Raw genomic sequence first — 14,632 nt, 5'->3', positions numbered from 1 at the left:
AAACTAAATACAAACAGCAGCCATGATGATTAATCAACTAATAAGAAAACCAAGTAATGGGACCCTTAACACATTCCAAACCCTAGGCCAGCATTTTAAAGCTTTACAAAAGGTCAACAGGGCTGGGGCTTAAATGGCCTTCCACAAATGGATGATTAGGCCAGGATCCATAGCACTATTTTCAGCCTTCTCAATGAACTGCATCTACTACTGATAATTTTAAAAGTTTCCTCAATTTTTGAAATCTATTTGTTATTGAACGTGTGTGTGTGACAGAGAGGGTCTGTTTCTATTATATATGAAAGTGGAAGAAGGTTACTACTAAATACCAGGTAGCCTTCCAAATATGATACTTTGGTGTAACTTTTTATTTTTACAAGCAGGGCAATTACTACAGCAATTTGAAACCCTTCTGACATACTGTTTTTTGAAACTGATGAAAGAGCACTCAGATATAGTATGGCTCCTTTGTTGCGTACCTGGATCTAAATCAGAAATAGACCTAGCATTATCTCAATAAATTTGTAAGGGCTTGGTTTGGATTTGAGTTAGTTGGTTGGTAAAACCAATTTTCCTCACTTTTACATGGAATGGTAATAAGGCTATAGCTTATACCGAACTATTCAGGCTTAGCAGGTCTTTACATTCCAGGGATAGATAAAGAACTTACTTTGCACTAGACAGCGTAAATTTTGATGGCTACAGAGAAGAGGGAATGTTGAATAGGCAATGTCTAATTGTCTGTGTGTCCTGCAAATTTATATTAATTTCTGTCCTGCCGTTTCCATGCAGCAGCAAATACATGCAAGTGTGCAACTGGCGTACCTGTCACCATCTCAGCCAGACAATTGAGGAAAGAGGTATTGATATGGTATAGTCCCCATTTCTCAAGAATGCATATCCAAAAACAGTTCAGCTGATTCAAGCACCTCTTTATGCTTATATAAAATTGACTGCCCAAGGCCCAAAAAAATCATTTCTGGATCTAGCAAAAACAAAGCTTCCTCAAGTGGCCCCTTTAATTATAATTGACAGCTTCCAGTCTCCCTGGTATGAGACAATACATGAAAATTTAAAATCCTATGGTTTCTCATGGGCAGCTATCATCTTGATGGGTTACAAATATGCAAGTCTTTAACAACATGCCACTGACTTAGAGCTACAATCAGATTTGTCACTCTTGCCCAGAAACATTCTTCCAAGACACCATTTCACTTAGCCAGAAGCTTCAGTGCATAACAGCGCCTAAATTTACAATGGCTCTGTCTTTGGCTTGATTCAATGCCTTTACAAAAGCAGTCACTGAGGGGAAATACGGTACTGGAACATCCTTTTTGAGCAGTGGAGGAACAATCAAAATGCTAGAACATGTTCTGTTGTACTGCTGCCTCTGTGCTGACACTCATCAGGAATTAGTATTCCCACACAGCATCAGACACCCTGGTTGCACTGATTCCTTATCTCAAGTTGTTACTATCAGATCGTTTGGATTCTATTTCAGAGATAGCAGCCAAATATTGTTTCATGCTTTACACAACATAATTTTTCTTCCTTCTAGATATTTCCACACTTCAAATAGAGCTATCTATTTATTCACTCTCTACTTCATAACAATATATAATATTATAGTATGTCATTATTGTCAATTGACTCTTATTTTAGAGATCAGCTGCCAGACTTATTTTAACAATATAGTCACTATAGATGAAGTTTATTTTAGACTTGAAACCATGATCACTTAAATATTTTTCTTTCTTATGTATTACATTAGTGGTTTTCTAGATGTAATATTAATATTTAATTATTTTATATAGCTATCCATCTCATGAGTAGTCTGGGTGGTGTACAATAGTCAGAAAAATGCATTTTTCAAAAAAAGAATACATATGTAAAAATAGACATTTAAAAATAGAAAAATCAGCATTAAAATAGAGATGATTAAAACTAAAAATGTAGAAATCCAAAATGAGTACAGATAGTCCTAGACTTACACTTGGTCACTTAGAAACCATTCAGAATTACAATGGACTTCCCAAAAAGTACTTATGACCCAATACTAAATTTTTGATGGTTTATCCACTGGTGGTCACATGACCGCATTTCAGACATTCAGCAAATGACCTGCATTTATGGCTATTTGCAGTGTCCCACAGTCATTTGATGGATTTATGCCATTTTTGTCAAAAACCGGGATTTTTGACAAGCTCCCTCAGACCACTTTCCTAGAAAGAGAAGTCCCCCAAAACCATAAATCTGGGAAATTCCATTGCCAACCCAGAAATGGAGTCAGGCAGTTTAGGTAGAGTAGTTGCTATATAGCAAGGAGGCTGATGTTGTAGTATTAGAATAGAATAATAAGAATAATGAAGAAGAGGAGAGGAGAGGAAGGGAAAAGAGAAGAGAAAAGAGAATAACAACAGAACACAACAGAATGGAATGGAATATTGGCCAAATGTGATTGGACACACAAGAAATTTGTCTCCAGTGTGAGGTTTCCGGTTTGTCGGCTTCGCGAGCGGTAGGGATTCGCGAAGCTGCGCGATCCCTGCCGCGCTAGCCGTTTTGGGGCTCCGACCCGGACGGGTGCGGAGCAAGGCTGCCCTGCAGGGGTAGCTGAAGGTAAGGGGGATCCGGAGGAAGGGTTTGGGGTGTTGCAGACCCCCTCCCTGGCCGGCAGAACCCCCTGTTACCAGGACGGTGCAGCGGCGGTCCACAATGGCCGCCACAAAGAAGTTGACAGCCGGGCAAGTATGCGCAGGAGGAAGAAGAGAAAGTTATTGAAAGTGAAAGTTCTTCTTGGTCGACCCAGGGCTTTGAGATTTATCTAATTTAATTCCTGGAAAAGATGGTTTTCTGATGATTTCTTCCACAAGAGAAAAAAAAAGCGGCTATTTTGAGGTGCTGAAGGAAAGTTTACTCTCCTCCCGACGGAATTAAGCCGGAAGGGAGAGGATAAAGAAAATATATAAATTTGGATCTTGTTGGAGGAGATGCCTTGAAGACTTGAGGACAGAAATACAATCTTAATAAGGCTTTAAAATATAGACTTGGATTCTTTTTTTTATTTGTTTGATACCACCCCTGGAAGAGGAAGGGGGAATTTTGGCTTGCTTGGATTTATTGAGGATTGTGGATTTTGGGATTGTTTTGCCTTTCTCTCGGAATATTTGGTTGGTGTAAGAAGAAAGAGGAATAAAGAAAAGAAAAGATTTATTTATAATGGCTTTCCTTTTTGAAGACCTGAGGGATGAATATGAGCAAACAAAAGCAGCCTGCAAAGATGGCATGGAAAAAGCTTTTCTATTTCTAGAAATGGCGCTGGTCAATTACCAACAGACAATGGAACAGATGGAAACGGAAGAAGAACAACAAGGAAGAGACGAAGACGCCATCTTCATTGAATCCCAAAACTTATCTAAGGAAGAAGGAAGGAAGAGAGCAAGGAAAATGAAGGACTTAAGATCTAAAAAACATTTGAGAAAGAGAAAATATGATGCAAAGTAAATATAATGATAACAAACAAGAGAAAAAGGGAACACAACAGAGAAGGGATCCCAGCAAGGCAGAGGTTAGAAGAAGAAGGGGGGGTAGGAAGATTTGGTGGGGAAGAAAGAAAGGGAAAGGCGGAGAAAAAGCCTCAAAGCTTTAAAACTGGATGGGAGAAGAGGGATTTTTTAGAGACAAAGGATGAAATATAATTTTCTGTAAGAAAGATTCTGCTAAGGTACAGAAGATGGTATTGTAACATTTATATTTGAAATAGTAAATTAGAATGGTTTAAGATTTAATAAGAAATTAAAATGTTGAAGTTTTTAATAATGATTGATTTTTAAAATGTAATAAAATATCGAAGGAAAGGAGGATTAAAAAAAAAAGATATTGAAATTTAATATGTAATGATTTAAGAAGAGATGTTTGTTGACAGAAATTGAAACTTTTAATAAAAGAGGTAACTGGGGCAAAGGGTACTTTACTAAGATTTAAAAAAAAAAAGAAATTTGTCTCCAGTGCATAAGCTGTCTGTACATACAAACAACGAAGTAATATAATCATAAGACACCAGTAGAAGAAGCTAGTAGAAAACATGAGGATAATAGAATACACCATACTACATGGTTAAATAGATATAAGACAGTACTGTAGTAATTAGGTGTTCAGCAGGTGATGGCACGAGGGAAAAAACTTCCTGGATCTAATTGCTTTGACATGCAATGCCCTATAACGGCGTCCTGAGGAGAGGAGTTCAAAAGTGTATGTCCAGGATGTGAGGAGTCAGTAGATATTTTCTCAGCCCTCCTGATGCATGCAATATACAGGCCCTCAATGGAAGGCAGGCTGGTTGCAATTGTTCTTTCTGTAGTCCTAATAATCCATTGAAGTCTGTATCTGTCCTGTTCGGTTGCTGTACTAAACCAGATAATTATAAAAGTACACATGATAGACTCATTAATTCCTCTATAGAACAGTATCAGCAGCTCCTGGGACAGTCTGAATTTTCTGAGTTGATGCAGGAAGAACATTCTTTGTTGTGCCTTTTTAAATGATGGTTCTAATGTTAATTCAAATCCTGGGAGATTATAATTATAATGGTTCTATATTTTAGATTGGTAATTTTATTTTTCTATAAAGCATGTCTACACAACATGTAGCCTGCCAAGTAATGTTGAGTGGCCTATCAGCAGTTTTAAAAGTGATAAATTCACCAGAGCCCCAAAAGTTGCAATGCCAAGCATCTCAAAGCCTCAGTGCCACCAGCAACTCCAGTACTCACTCAGCTAGCCACCAAACATCTGCTGTAGTGTTAAAGGTAAAGCATTGAATTTGGATCAGAAACACTGAGGTTCAAATCCCCCGCTGAACCATAGAGTTTAACAAGTCAGTCTGTTTCAACAAAACTGAAACAGTTATTATTCAGAGGATAAAATGGAACAATCATGCATTCTGGTGAGCTTTCAAACAGAATGCAGGCCACAAATGCAAAGACAAAAATAATAAACTTGACATCATAGGTTCTCTGTGGTTCCTCCAATTTACCAAGGAATGGTTTTATGTTTCAATTATTATTGATTACTGCATAGAATTAGCTTTGAGAATTTATCCTTTAAGTAGAATTAAATATTTGAAACCTGGTTTTTCTTTATAAACTCCTTTAGGTCTCTTCATGTTTTCTTTGGAAGAGGAATGGGTAGTATGTTGAGTAGATTGCAAGACAAAATTTTCTTTGTATTCTGGTCTTAATCGATCCTTAATAAGTCCTGTCTCCAAGTTCCAAGTAACAAAATGGTCTCTGAAAATACAGTAGTAACCAAGCAAAACAAGCAAAAATGTACTATTTTTATTAGTAATTCTATTAGCATACAATAAACATTTAATTTGTAATAAAGCATAGGAGGCAAATTTAAACTAAAATGTATGTTGAAAAGTAAATGAATGCCTGGGTTTACAAATTTCTGCTAAATTTGCCTGCTAAAATTAATCCAAATGTTATAAGAATTGCCACTTCATATTGATTTTTTAAATTTTAGTTTCAAAACAGACTTGACTTTTCTGATTTTGCTATGTTATACTGACTCTGATTTTACAATTCATAAAAAGCATAATTTTCTAAAAAGATTACCAGTAATTGGTTAAGGTTTGAAGCTTAAAACTATTCTAAATTGGTCATAGTGATAGATGGTGTAAATAATGCAATTTCTTTCCACGTTAAGCAATTTCTCTCCAGATCATAAGCACAATTGCAATTTCACTTAGTTACTGCTTTGCTTAATTGACCAAGTTGCTGATCTCAATTGGGGTCACTAAATGAGGACTACCTGCAATAGAAATATGTGCTTTTTCAATAACTGCAAAATGTTACCTGTTCTCAGAAAGACCAAGTAGAAGGCCTCCTTCTAGCATCTTGTATTCATTATTTGGACAAGGAATTATGTAAAGCCCACTCTGTTTCTTTATGTACTTCTTTTGCAGGAGATCATAAACTATCAGTGTCTGGAATTGCATTAAAAATTTATTTCTGCTTGGTGTAGAGAAATATCTGCAAAGTTGTAATACATGCACATCTAGGAACCCTAAATGTTCCTGTTTTTCCTCATACTAAGTGGTCTTAGGCCCCTCCCTGACAATCCTTACTGCCACACACATATTAACAATTAGACAATCCCTAATTCCACACATATATCCACCATTTTTAGTGTGCTTCTATCCACTATTTTTCCCTATAAAATAGCTTTCTGACACTCAATTATTCAGGAGTAGATGAACTGATGGTTCACCCATATTTTCTAGATTTAACTGACAAATTTCATTTTAAATCCATTAATTCCTTAAAGGATATTTAAACCCTTTAATACTTTTATTTCTCAACAGTTTGGATAACGTTCTCCTCATTCACTACAAAATCACTTTTTATCAGACTCAGCTTTTTCTCAATAAATTCATCGTTCAATGAAATCAGCTGAAAAGCAAAGAATCAGTATTTATATAGAAAAAAAAATTATGTTCGGTACCTGGAAAATCGATCTTGGGGGATCTGCATAGGAGGCTATTCCCTTGCCTGTAAGTATATAAAGTTTCATGTCTCTCGCCAGTACAATGTCTGTGTTCTCTACCAGTCCTCTTTCCACTCTCACAGCATTATGTTTACACTTGGATTTTACAATATTCCATACTGTTATGACTCCCGGACTTGTGTTTCGGCACACAGCATACCTTTAGAAAGATAAATATAAATAATCTTGTTATTGATATATTGCAAAATGTCAAAACATTGTTATTTCTCTGTTGTTGAAAAAATGGCAAGAAAAAAATTGTTGTAATTTGCCATATATTTGCTTGTGAAACACTATTCCTTACCATTATATTTTATTGCAGTAAAAACAAACATGCAGTTTTATGTGAAAATAGGATAGTTGGTTGTTTTGAACTATGAAATTAGGATTAATAATTGCAGTACAGTATGTGCAACTGAGCGATCAGCTGTATGCCCACCTGCTTCCTTTATCATGAGCTGCGCACTGCATTTATGTCCTAATTTTCCTCTAAGAGCTCAAGGACTTACATGGGGATTTCCCCTTATCTTGGCCCCACAACCAAAGATCTGTGTGATAGTGGATGGCAAGGAAGGCAATTATGAAATCAAAACAACACTCATTTGATGAAAAGCAAATCAAGCAAAAATACCCTCCAACATCCAATGTATCTTTGTTACTGAAATCAAGATGATGCAAATTAAAGATATATTATTTGAGAAAAACTGGTGTTCAGGTAAACTGAATGTTAAAATGAAAAGATATTTCCATATGTAAGTTCTTGCTTCAATACAGTAAACTCTAAGGTGTAGGTTCTACAAATGCTTCCAATGTTCCAATTCTGTGTGTATCTTTCACAGGTTCCCATTAAGAGCCTTCAGCGTTTATTCCAGGTTTGTTCAGCACAGCATAAAATAAAATTACCATAATTAAATATAAAACTACTTAGTCCTGCAGTAATAAGGGTTATGTTGAAGTAAGTCAGATGGCCTATAAATGTTATAAATAAATATATAAAACAAATTTAAATAAAATAAATAAAATAAAGCAATGAATATACATTCATAAATATTGAATAAATGAGGCAATGAGTATAAATGCATAAATATTGTAGAGGTCCAATTTCTAACTTTTTCTCGGTCCTACATAAATTTTTGTAGCCTTCGTTTTTTCCCAATCTTGCTTTTCTTACAAAATACAAGCAAAATAGAAATGTTATGTTGGAAACAGGTTGTTTCAATCTTCTGTGCTACCTTTAGAATTGGTGAATTCAACTCTCAAAGTGTTATACATAATTTATTTCTAACACAAACTTCCCTCCTATTCTGCCTATTTTGGTTACCTGGGATAGTTTTTCATTGTCACAATATCCTGAATACCATTTGTTTTCTTTGTGTTGCTTGCAGTGACAGTCAAAGACTGGTCATTGATCTTGGAAGCCAAGTTCCAGGATCGAAGGTAATTATCTCCATCACAGAATGCTAAACAATATCGAAGGTCAGAGCATATACCTACAGATACATGAATTATGATAATTAGAAAAGATCATTTTGGCCATTGTTCAATAAATCTCAACATTCATTAATGCTTGTGTGATCATTTAAAAATATCAGTTAAAGCTGGAGTTGGTCTATTTCATTTGTGAAAATACCATTAAAAAGGCATTTTTAGAATAACTTTCTCCCAAACTATCTCCCAACTTGAGGGTATCTGGCAGAGTCCAGAGGGGCAATGCTTTGGCTAATAGAAGTGTTCCTGCTATATATTTTTCAGTGCCAGGCTACCAAATATTAATCAGATTTCTTTCTTATAACCTTTATGTGATTTTTCCTTTTTTGTCTTTAGAAATTCAGGACATGTTATTGTCCTGAGGATTTGCACATATCATGGTGTGTAAAAGTTTGTAAGCCCTTTTAATTTTCAATATTTTTATATAAATATGATCTAAAATGTGATCTGTTCTCCGCATAAGTCCTAAACTAAATAAACTTATTCATTTATTTATTGAGGAAAATGATCCAAAACTCTGTCTGTCTGTCTGTCTGTGTGTGTATAAAATCCATAGTGTGGTAATGATTGGGCAAAATTTAGATTGTTGGCTATTCTTGTATGTGCAACGTAGGCACACAGACACTCTTAAGAATTCTGCTGAAGTTTTTAAAAATACAAGGCTATGAAAAGAATGGATATATTTGGAAAAAAATATTAGTACGATAGTAAGAAAAAAAGTGAAATGTATTAAACAATACAAATAAAGGAAATGCCAAATTTCATCTATCGTTTGGGCAATATATTATGGAACTAACTAGATTATTTGTAATCTATTACTAGATATTTCAGTAACATTGGTAACTGCATGGTGGACCATAGTGGATAAAACTGAAAAAGTCGAGATAATGAAGACAAGGAAAATCTTCTCCATTGATTCTAGTTCAATATATCTAATTTAAATTATAAATGACTTCGTTTATTTGTATAAAGCATTGCTGCCCATGTTCCCACTATTCTTTTGCTACATTTTAATATTTTCACTTTTTAAACTCTCCTAACAATCTTTAAAATACTATCCATTAAAAATGGCATCTGATGAGAGGGACTGTAGGCCTTGTCTTAACATTCTACAAACCTTAGGATAAAGATGTCCTGATAACCATTTTAAAGAACATTTCCTCATGAATGCCACTGTGTTATCCCTAGGCCATTGGTGAAGCAATCTAGATTTGCTTATAATTATTTTAGTAGGGGTTTTGATATTACGATGGCAGTCAGAATCTTTGGTCAGACCAGTTCCTTTTGGCTTCTTGAGGCTGCTATGGATATGCCCTCTACCTTTCAAGTATTGGGCACTCCCTCCTTAAACATGTAGGGATAATGCTGTTTTCAAAGACCACTAGCTTTTTATTAAATATGTGCTTAGTATTTTTTGAAAAATGATCAAGTTTTGTCAGCTGTAAGCATTACAGGTGTTTTATTCCTTATGTTCATAATGGCTTTAGGCTGGCCATGTTTGTTTTTTTTTACTGATTTGTAGATTTTTGGCAGCTCTCCACCCATGCTCATTAATTTCTGAAAACAAATATGGGATTAAATGGAAAGGAGCAGGCATCCCTATATTTTGATATTCCTGTTTACTTACTGAATGTGGAAAGCCTCTTACTTTTGGGTTATTATTACACACTTGTTCTATAAAAATGTTTCAAATTCATAGGAAAAAATACTTACCATCAACAAGGACTGAAGGAAATTTAGCCAAGTGTTTGTGGTCTTCAGACTCCAAGTTCCATGATACAATCTCAGTAGTACCAGTATTTGGAATAGGACTGAATGCCACAAGATGAGATCCCAAATGATTTACAGCAAAAGTGTGAATATTATCATTACAGCATCCCTTCAGACTATGAGCATAAGCAAAAGTATGGACATTGTAGAGCTCTATAAGAACAATTTCTTGCTTTCGCATGAAAGGGCACCTATAACAAGATAATTACTCTTAGATGAGATGTACGAATAGATTTTCCTGAGTATGTCTAAAAAGAGTTATAGAATAAAATAGCTAGATGTAAACAAATAAAAATATGAGTACCTAGCTTTATTGTGAAAAATATATAAATGTGTTTAAAACTACTGTAGTTCTATTACATTAAATCTGAATCTGGTATGGTTTTGGTATGATGTAATGGCTGAATCTACAAATTGTGATTGGGCTCCGTTTGTTTAGTCCTGGTTTATTAAATAAGCCATAATTGACTATATTCACAAAATATATGTCAAAACAAAACAAATCATATTATTTGTTAGTCCAATGTGTGAATCTATTCCAAGTTTGGATTTAGGCAAATAGCTATTGGTTTCAGATGCACTGTATGTCAAATAGATGTCCCCTTAATTTGTTTTTATCTTGTTCCTAGCCCATGAGTAAGGTAGCCTTATATTGTCTTAAGACTTAACTGAACCAATGATAAAGAGTACTTTTATTATTCTGACAGTGTTCAATGCTAGCCACAATGTGTATAAATTTCATTAAGCTTTGTCACCTAGTGGGGTTCAGTGCCCTGAAACAGGTAACAGAGTCTGGGTCAAGATTATAATGTTTTCTGCTGACTGAGGGATGTGGGAAAGTGACAAAGTGACAAAAAGAGAGCCAGCCAGGAGACAGTAAAAGAATAATTTGGTGGTACTACCTGAAGATCACAAGAAAATAATCTTTAGTGATAGCCACCCCCTCAGCTGCAGCCATTGGTTCCTGGCTTTTCAGTTTAGCAACTACTTCTCCCTTTTTGCCGCTGAAAACCATTGCTTCACTTGCACTTCTGCAAAAAAGGAGGCAAAAATACAGATGGAAACCATTGTTATTACAAAATCAATTATTTAAAAAAGACTTTTTATTCACAGATTCACGTGTGACTCACTGAGAATGCAAGTTTGAGTACTATATTTTTAGCTTTTATTTTCAGAGTCATCAATAAGAAAAGATACAGAACAAGATCTAAACTAATGAGCCAGGGCACTTTGGCTCTTTTCAGCAGTTCCTTCATCCCATATGCCTCCCAACTTGAAGTCTCACAAGTTATAAAAGCAAGGAAGTCACTGATATGCCCCCCAAAAGTATTTGCCACTTCATATATCTCTTGTTCATAGCTATATTTCTTTGATTGTCTGGAAAGGTTGTTTGACTTGAATTATTCCCAATTTTAGATTCTAGTACATACTGTATCATTTCTGATAAGGCTATATAATTCTGTCTCCCTAAATGACAATCCTTGATTATTTAACTGAAATTCCTGACAGGAAAATATTGTATATATTGTAACCCAGGATTCAGCATTTAGTCCTGATATTTACTTGTTTATTTGTATCCGACCTTTATTATTGCAGGAAGAAATAGAGAAAATCTTGTAATATAAAATAGTGCCTGAACAATTCTCAAGCTAAATTTGCCATAACTAAAGGGCTTTTCTTCATGGAATCTACTACATTCTGCAAACCAAGAATTCCTGAACCAATAGAATTTTAATAATTTATTGGCATGAAATTAAGTTACACTAACCTATACGCACATAGGACATAATCTTTTACTGAGTTCTTTGATACTAGTAGAGAATGAGTCTTGTGCATAGGAGCTTCTTCAGAAAAAAGGTAGACTTCATGGAGCAGTTGGCATGAATGAACAAGATCAAAAACCTGAAATATTAGGGGATGAAAGTAGGTAAATAGTCAACTAGCTGCCAGCCATTTCATATCACTTTAAAGCCCCATATTTTCCCTCTTCTTTTTAAAACCTGCATTGTAGAATATAACAGGAAAAATAAAAATGAAACATTTAGTTATGCATAACAGCTGGAAGATATTGTATCGCGATATAATGTTAAGAGCCTTCGGTGAATGCTGCTGGGATCGGGATCAAGGACACAAATGAAAGAAGGGGAGGGAGGAAGCAACGAGCTGTCCTTCTCTCTGGGTCAGCTCTCTCAGTCGCTCTCTCGCTCCTCCACCAGCACAGGAAGAAACTGCTTCAAAGAAGCGGGGGCTTTTCCTGTCGCCGCAGCTTCCTGAAGCGCCCGTTTCTCCCCACCCCCACCCCGTCCGTCCGCCCGCCCGCCCGCAGTGCTCCGTTCTGCCTGCCTGCCTGCCTTCGTTAATGGTTGAATCGGAACAGCTTCGGCTGAGTAAAAGAGGCGAATAGTTATTATTCTCAGCGAAGCTGCTCCCAAACAACCAGAAACTAAGGCAGGCAGGCAGGCAGGCAGAATGGGACACAATTTTTTTCCTGAAATTTCCCTCTTAAAATGAAGATGCGTGTTATACGCCTGTGCGTGTTATACGCCGATAAATACGGTAGTTATGCAAGAAACCCTTATTATCTTGGGTTTCATTATCTGCAGTTGGAAAATACAGACCAGCTCTTCTAACCGGGGTAAAGGTATCATATATTTATAGAGGGGTTTTTTAAATGCATTTTATACATCTGCAGAGTTTTACACATATGTAAGATATATTTTGCATTGTATTTCTTGTACTGTGAGAACCAGTTTGATGTGGTGGTATTAGGCATTAGGTTAGAATCTGGGAGTCCTGAGTTCTACCTTAGACACAAAGCCAGCTGAGTGGCTTTCTCTCAGCCAATGGAAAACCACTTTTGAAAAACCTTTTAAAGAAAACTGCACAGACTTGTCCAGGCATTCTCCAAGAACCAGAGCCAATTGAACAGAAAAAAAAAATACATTTACAGTTGTCTGAACCCAGTAGCCTGATTGGAATGGAACCCTTGCAAATAAGCAGGGCCACCAGTATAAGAACCCTTTTAATTAAGCATGATTTTTAAACATATTGTTTCTAGAGTCTATAGCAAACCATCTATCTAAATCTGATTATCTACATCCACTATTAATGAATAATTAATTCCCATTGAAATAGTTGATTTTGTTTTCTTTATATAACATATGCAGATAAAGCTGGTTTCTGTCTACTGGGTTATTTCTCCCTTTCAAACTATCAAAGTATCTTGACATGGGAGGAGCTTTTTCCATATTTAATGCATTTGTACAACTCTCTTAACTACATTATAAATTTTGGCTCCTCTCTCTGAGAAGCAATGCTGGCAAAATCACCTGTTTGTGGCTTTTTTACAGTTATGCATATCAGCTGAGCAAAGGGCAAAAAAATATTTCCAGCTAAGTTTAACCAGAGCATATAGACTTGAGTTTCTAAACAACTAACTCACCTGAATTTTGTGGTTCCCACTAAAAAAAGCCAGCAGAAGTTGTCCATTCATTGAAGATGTTAGTATTGGTGTATCCAAAAACTCACCAGAACTGTATACCACTTTTTGCAAGGAAAGATCCCAAATTTTAATGGTGGCCTTGTCAGATACAGCCACCAGCCTGTTATCCAAACATACCGTGATAGCACTAATATTTTTCCCAATTTCATGCAGAGTGAAGACCGCTTTGCCAAGAGTCAAATCCCACATTTTCAAAATACCATCCCTGGAAACTGTTGCAGCTACGAGCTGTTTCTGAGTTTCTCCTAGTGCTGTAATTCTGTCCAAATGACCTACAAATTCATGGCAGCACAATTTTAGAATTTTTCCACAGGTACAAGATTAATTTCAATAAAATCAGCCTATTGACCTTTCTTTGCAGAGAAATTAATAGCTTTTTTAGCCACATTGTTACAGCTGGTGTGATGAATACTTTGAGAATTATGAATATCATATATTTAATCAATAATTTCTATTCTATCTTCAGATATCTTAACATTTTGACATGAGAAGAGCTTTTTCATATTTAATGTGTTTGCACAACTCTCAATCAAATTACACCTTTTGGCTTCTCCCTCTGAGCAGTGATGCTAATAAAATCAAAGGTAGAGAAATTTGGCTTGGTTGATCTACACAATTTCCTTTCCAGGATATTTTTTGAAGTCCTGGAAGAGAACAAAGATCTGAACACAAAAATATTGCAACTATCAGCAGCAAACAAAATTGAACACAAACATCTCTCAATTCTTATTTCTGTCTTGATGGCCAGATGGAGAGCATCAAAGATTGCAGCCAATTGATTTATATTTAGAACTGCTCTGCTCAAACCCCAAGAGCAATAAAACTGATTAAAATCATTTCGTGGAAAGAAGCAATTAGTAAATCTACAGTAAACCTTTAAACAGCTCTGAGAATAAGGTCTGCCATTGTCTTATAAAAATACAATATTGGTGCCTCCTTTATAACTAGAGGAAATATTTTTTTCACAATTAAAACCCTATTACTGATTATACTGCATTGTTTAACGCAATGCAAGAATTGATTCATATCCTTAAAAGAATAGTGAGAGTTGTTTCCTTGTGCCTGGTTGTCATACATAAAAATTTAATCAGTGGGCTGTTACTACACAATGGGCACCTGGTATTATCAGAGAGTGGAGCATTGTGAAACATGTTATTATCAAGCACTGTAAAAGCATGAAATCAATAACACATGTCAGAGGTAGATTGCATAGCATCAATGCTTAAGAAATGATACACTCCAAAAATGAATTAAAGATTTATCTTTCTCTTGGGTACATACTTTGTGATAACAATGATTACATTTGTAAATAAAAGAGGGTTAA

At 35.6% G+C, this 14,632-nt stretch overlaps 1 protein-coding gene across 5 annotated transcripts in view; it reads right to left on the bottom strand.

The window, feature by feature from the left end:
• Nucleotides 1-14,632, bottom strand: part of LOC113411866 (uncharacterized) — a 55,876-nt gene that overhangs the window by 10,997 nt on the left and 30,247 nt on the right. For all 5 annotated transcript variants that reach the window (XM_087963251.1, XM_087963252.1, XM_087963253.1 and 2 more), the window contains 8 exons: nt 13,249-13,580; nt 11,575-11,708; nt 10,709-10,837; nt 9,750-9,997; nt 7,870-8,038; nt 6,507-6,708; nt 5,858-5,988; nt 5,127-5,287 (listed from right to left, as the gene is read on the bottom strand). In XM_087963251.1, the coding sequence (XP_087819377.1) occupies nt 5,127-5,287; nt 5,858-5,988; nt 6,507-6,708; nt 7,870-8,038; nt 9,750-9,997; nt 10,709-10,837; nt 11,575-11,708; nt 13,249-13,580 (1,506 nt within the window). The remainder of the gene's footprint in view (nt 1-5,126; nt 5,288-5,857; nt 5,989-6,506; nt 6,709-7,869; nt 8,039-9,749; nt 9,998-10,708; nt 10,838-11,574; nt 11,709-13,248; nt 13,581-14,632) is intronic.

This window comes from Notechis scutatus, chromosome 4 (assembly GCF_049901735.1).
Source record: "Notechis scutatus isolate UNSWTSFEM ecotype Mainland chromosome 4, rNotScu1.2, whole genome shotgun sequence".
In the NCBI taxonomy this organism is placed as follows: domain Eukaryota; kingdom Metazoa; phylum Chordata; class Lepidosauria; order Squamata; family Elapidae; genus Notechis; species Notechis scutatus.
Note: the sequence above shows the minus strand (reverse complement) of the source record. Positions and strands in the feature narration are given on the sequence as shown.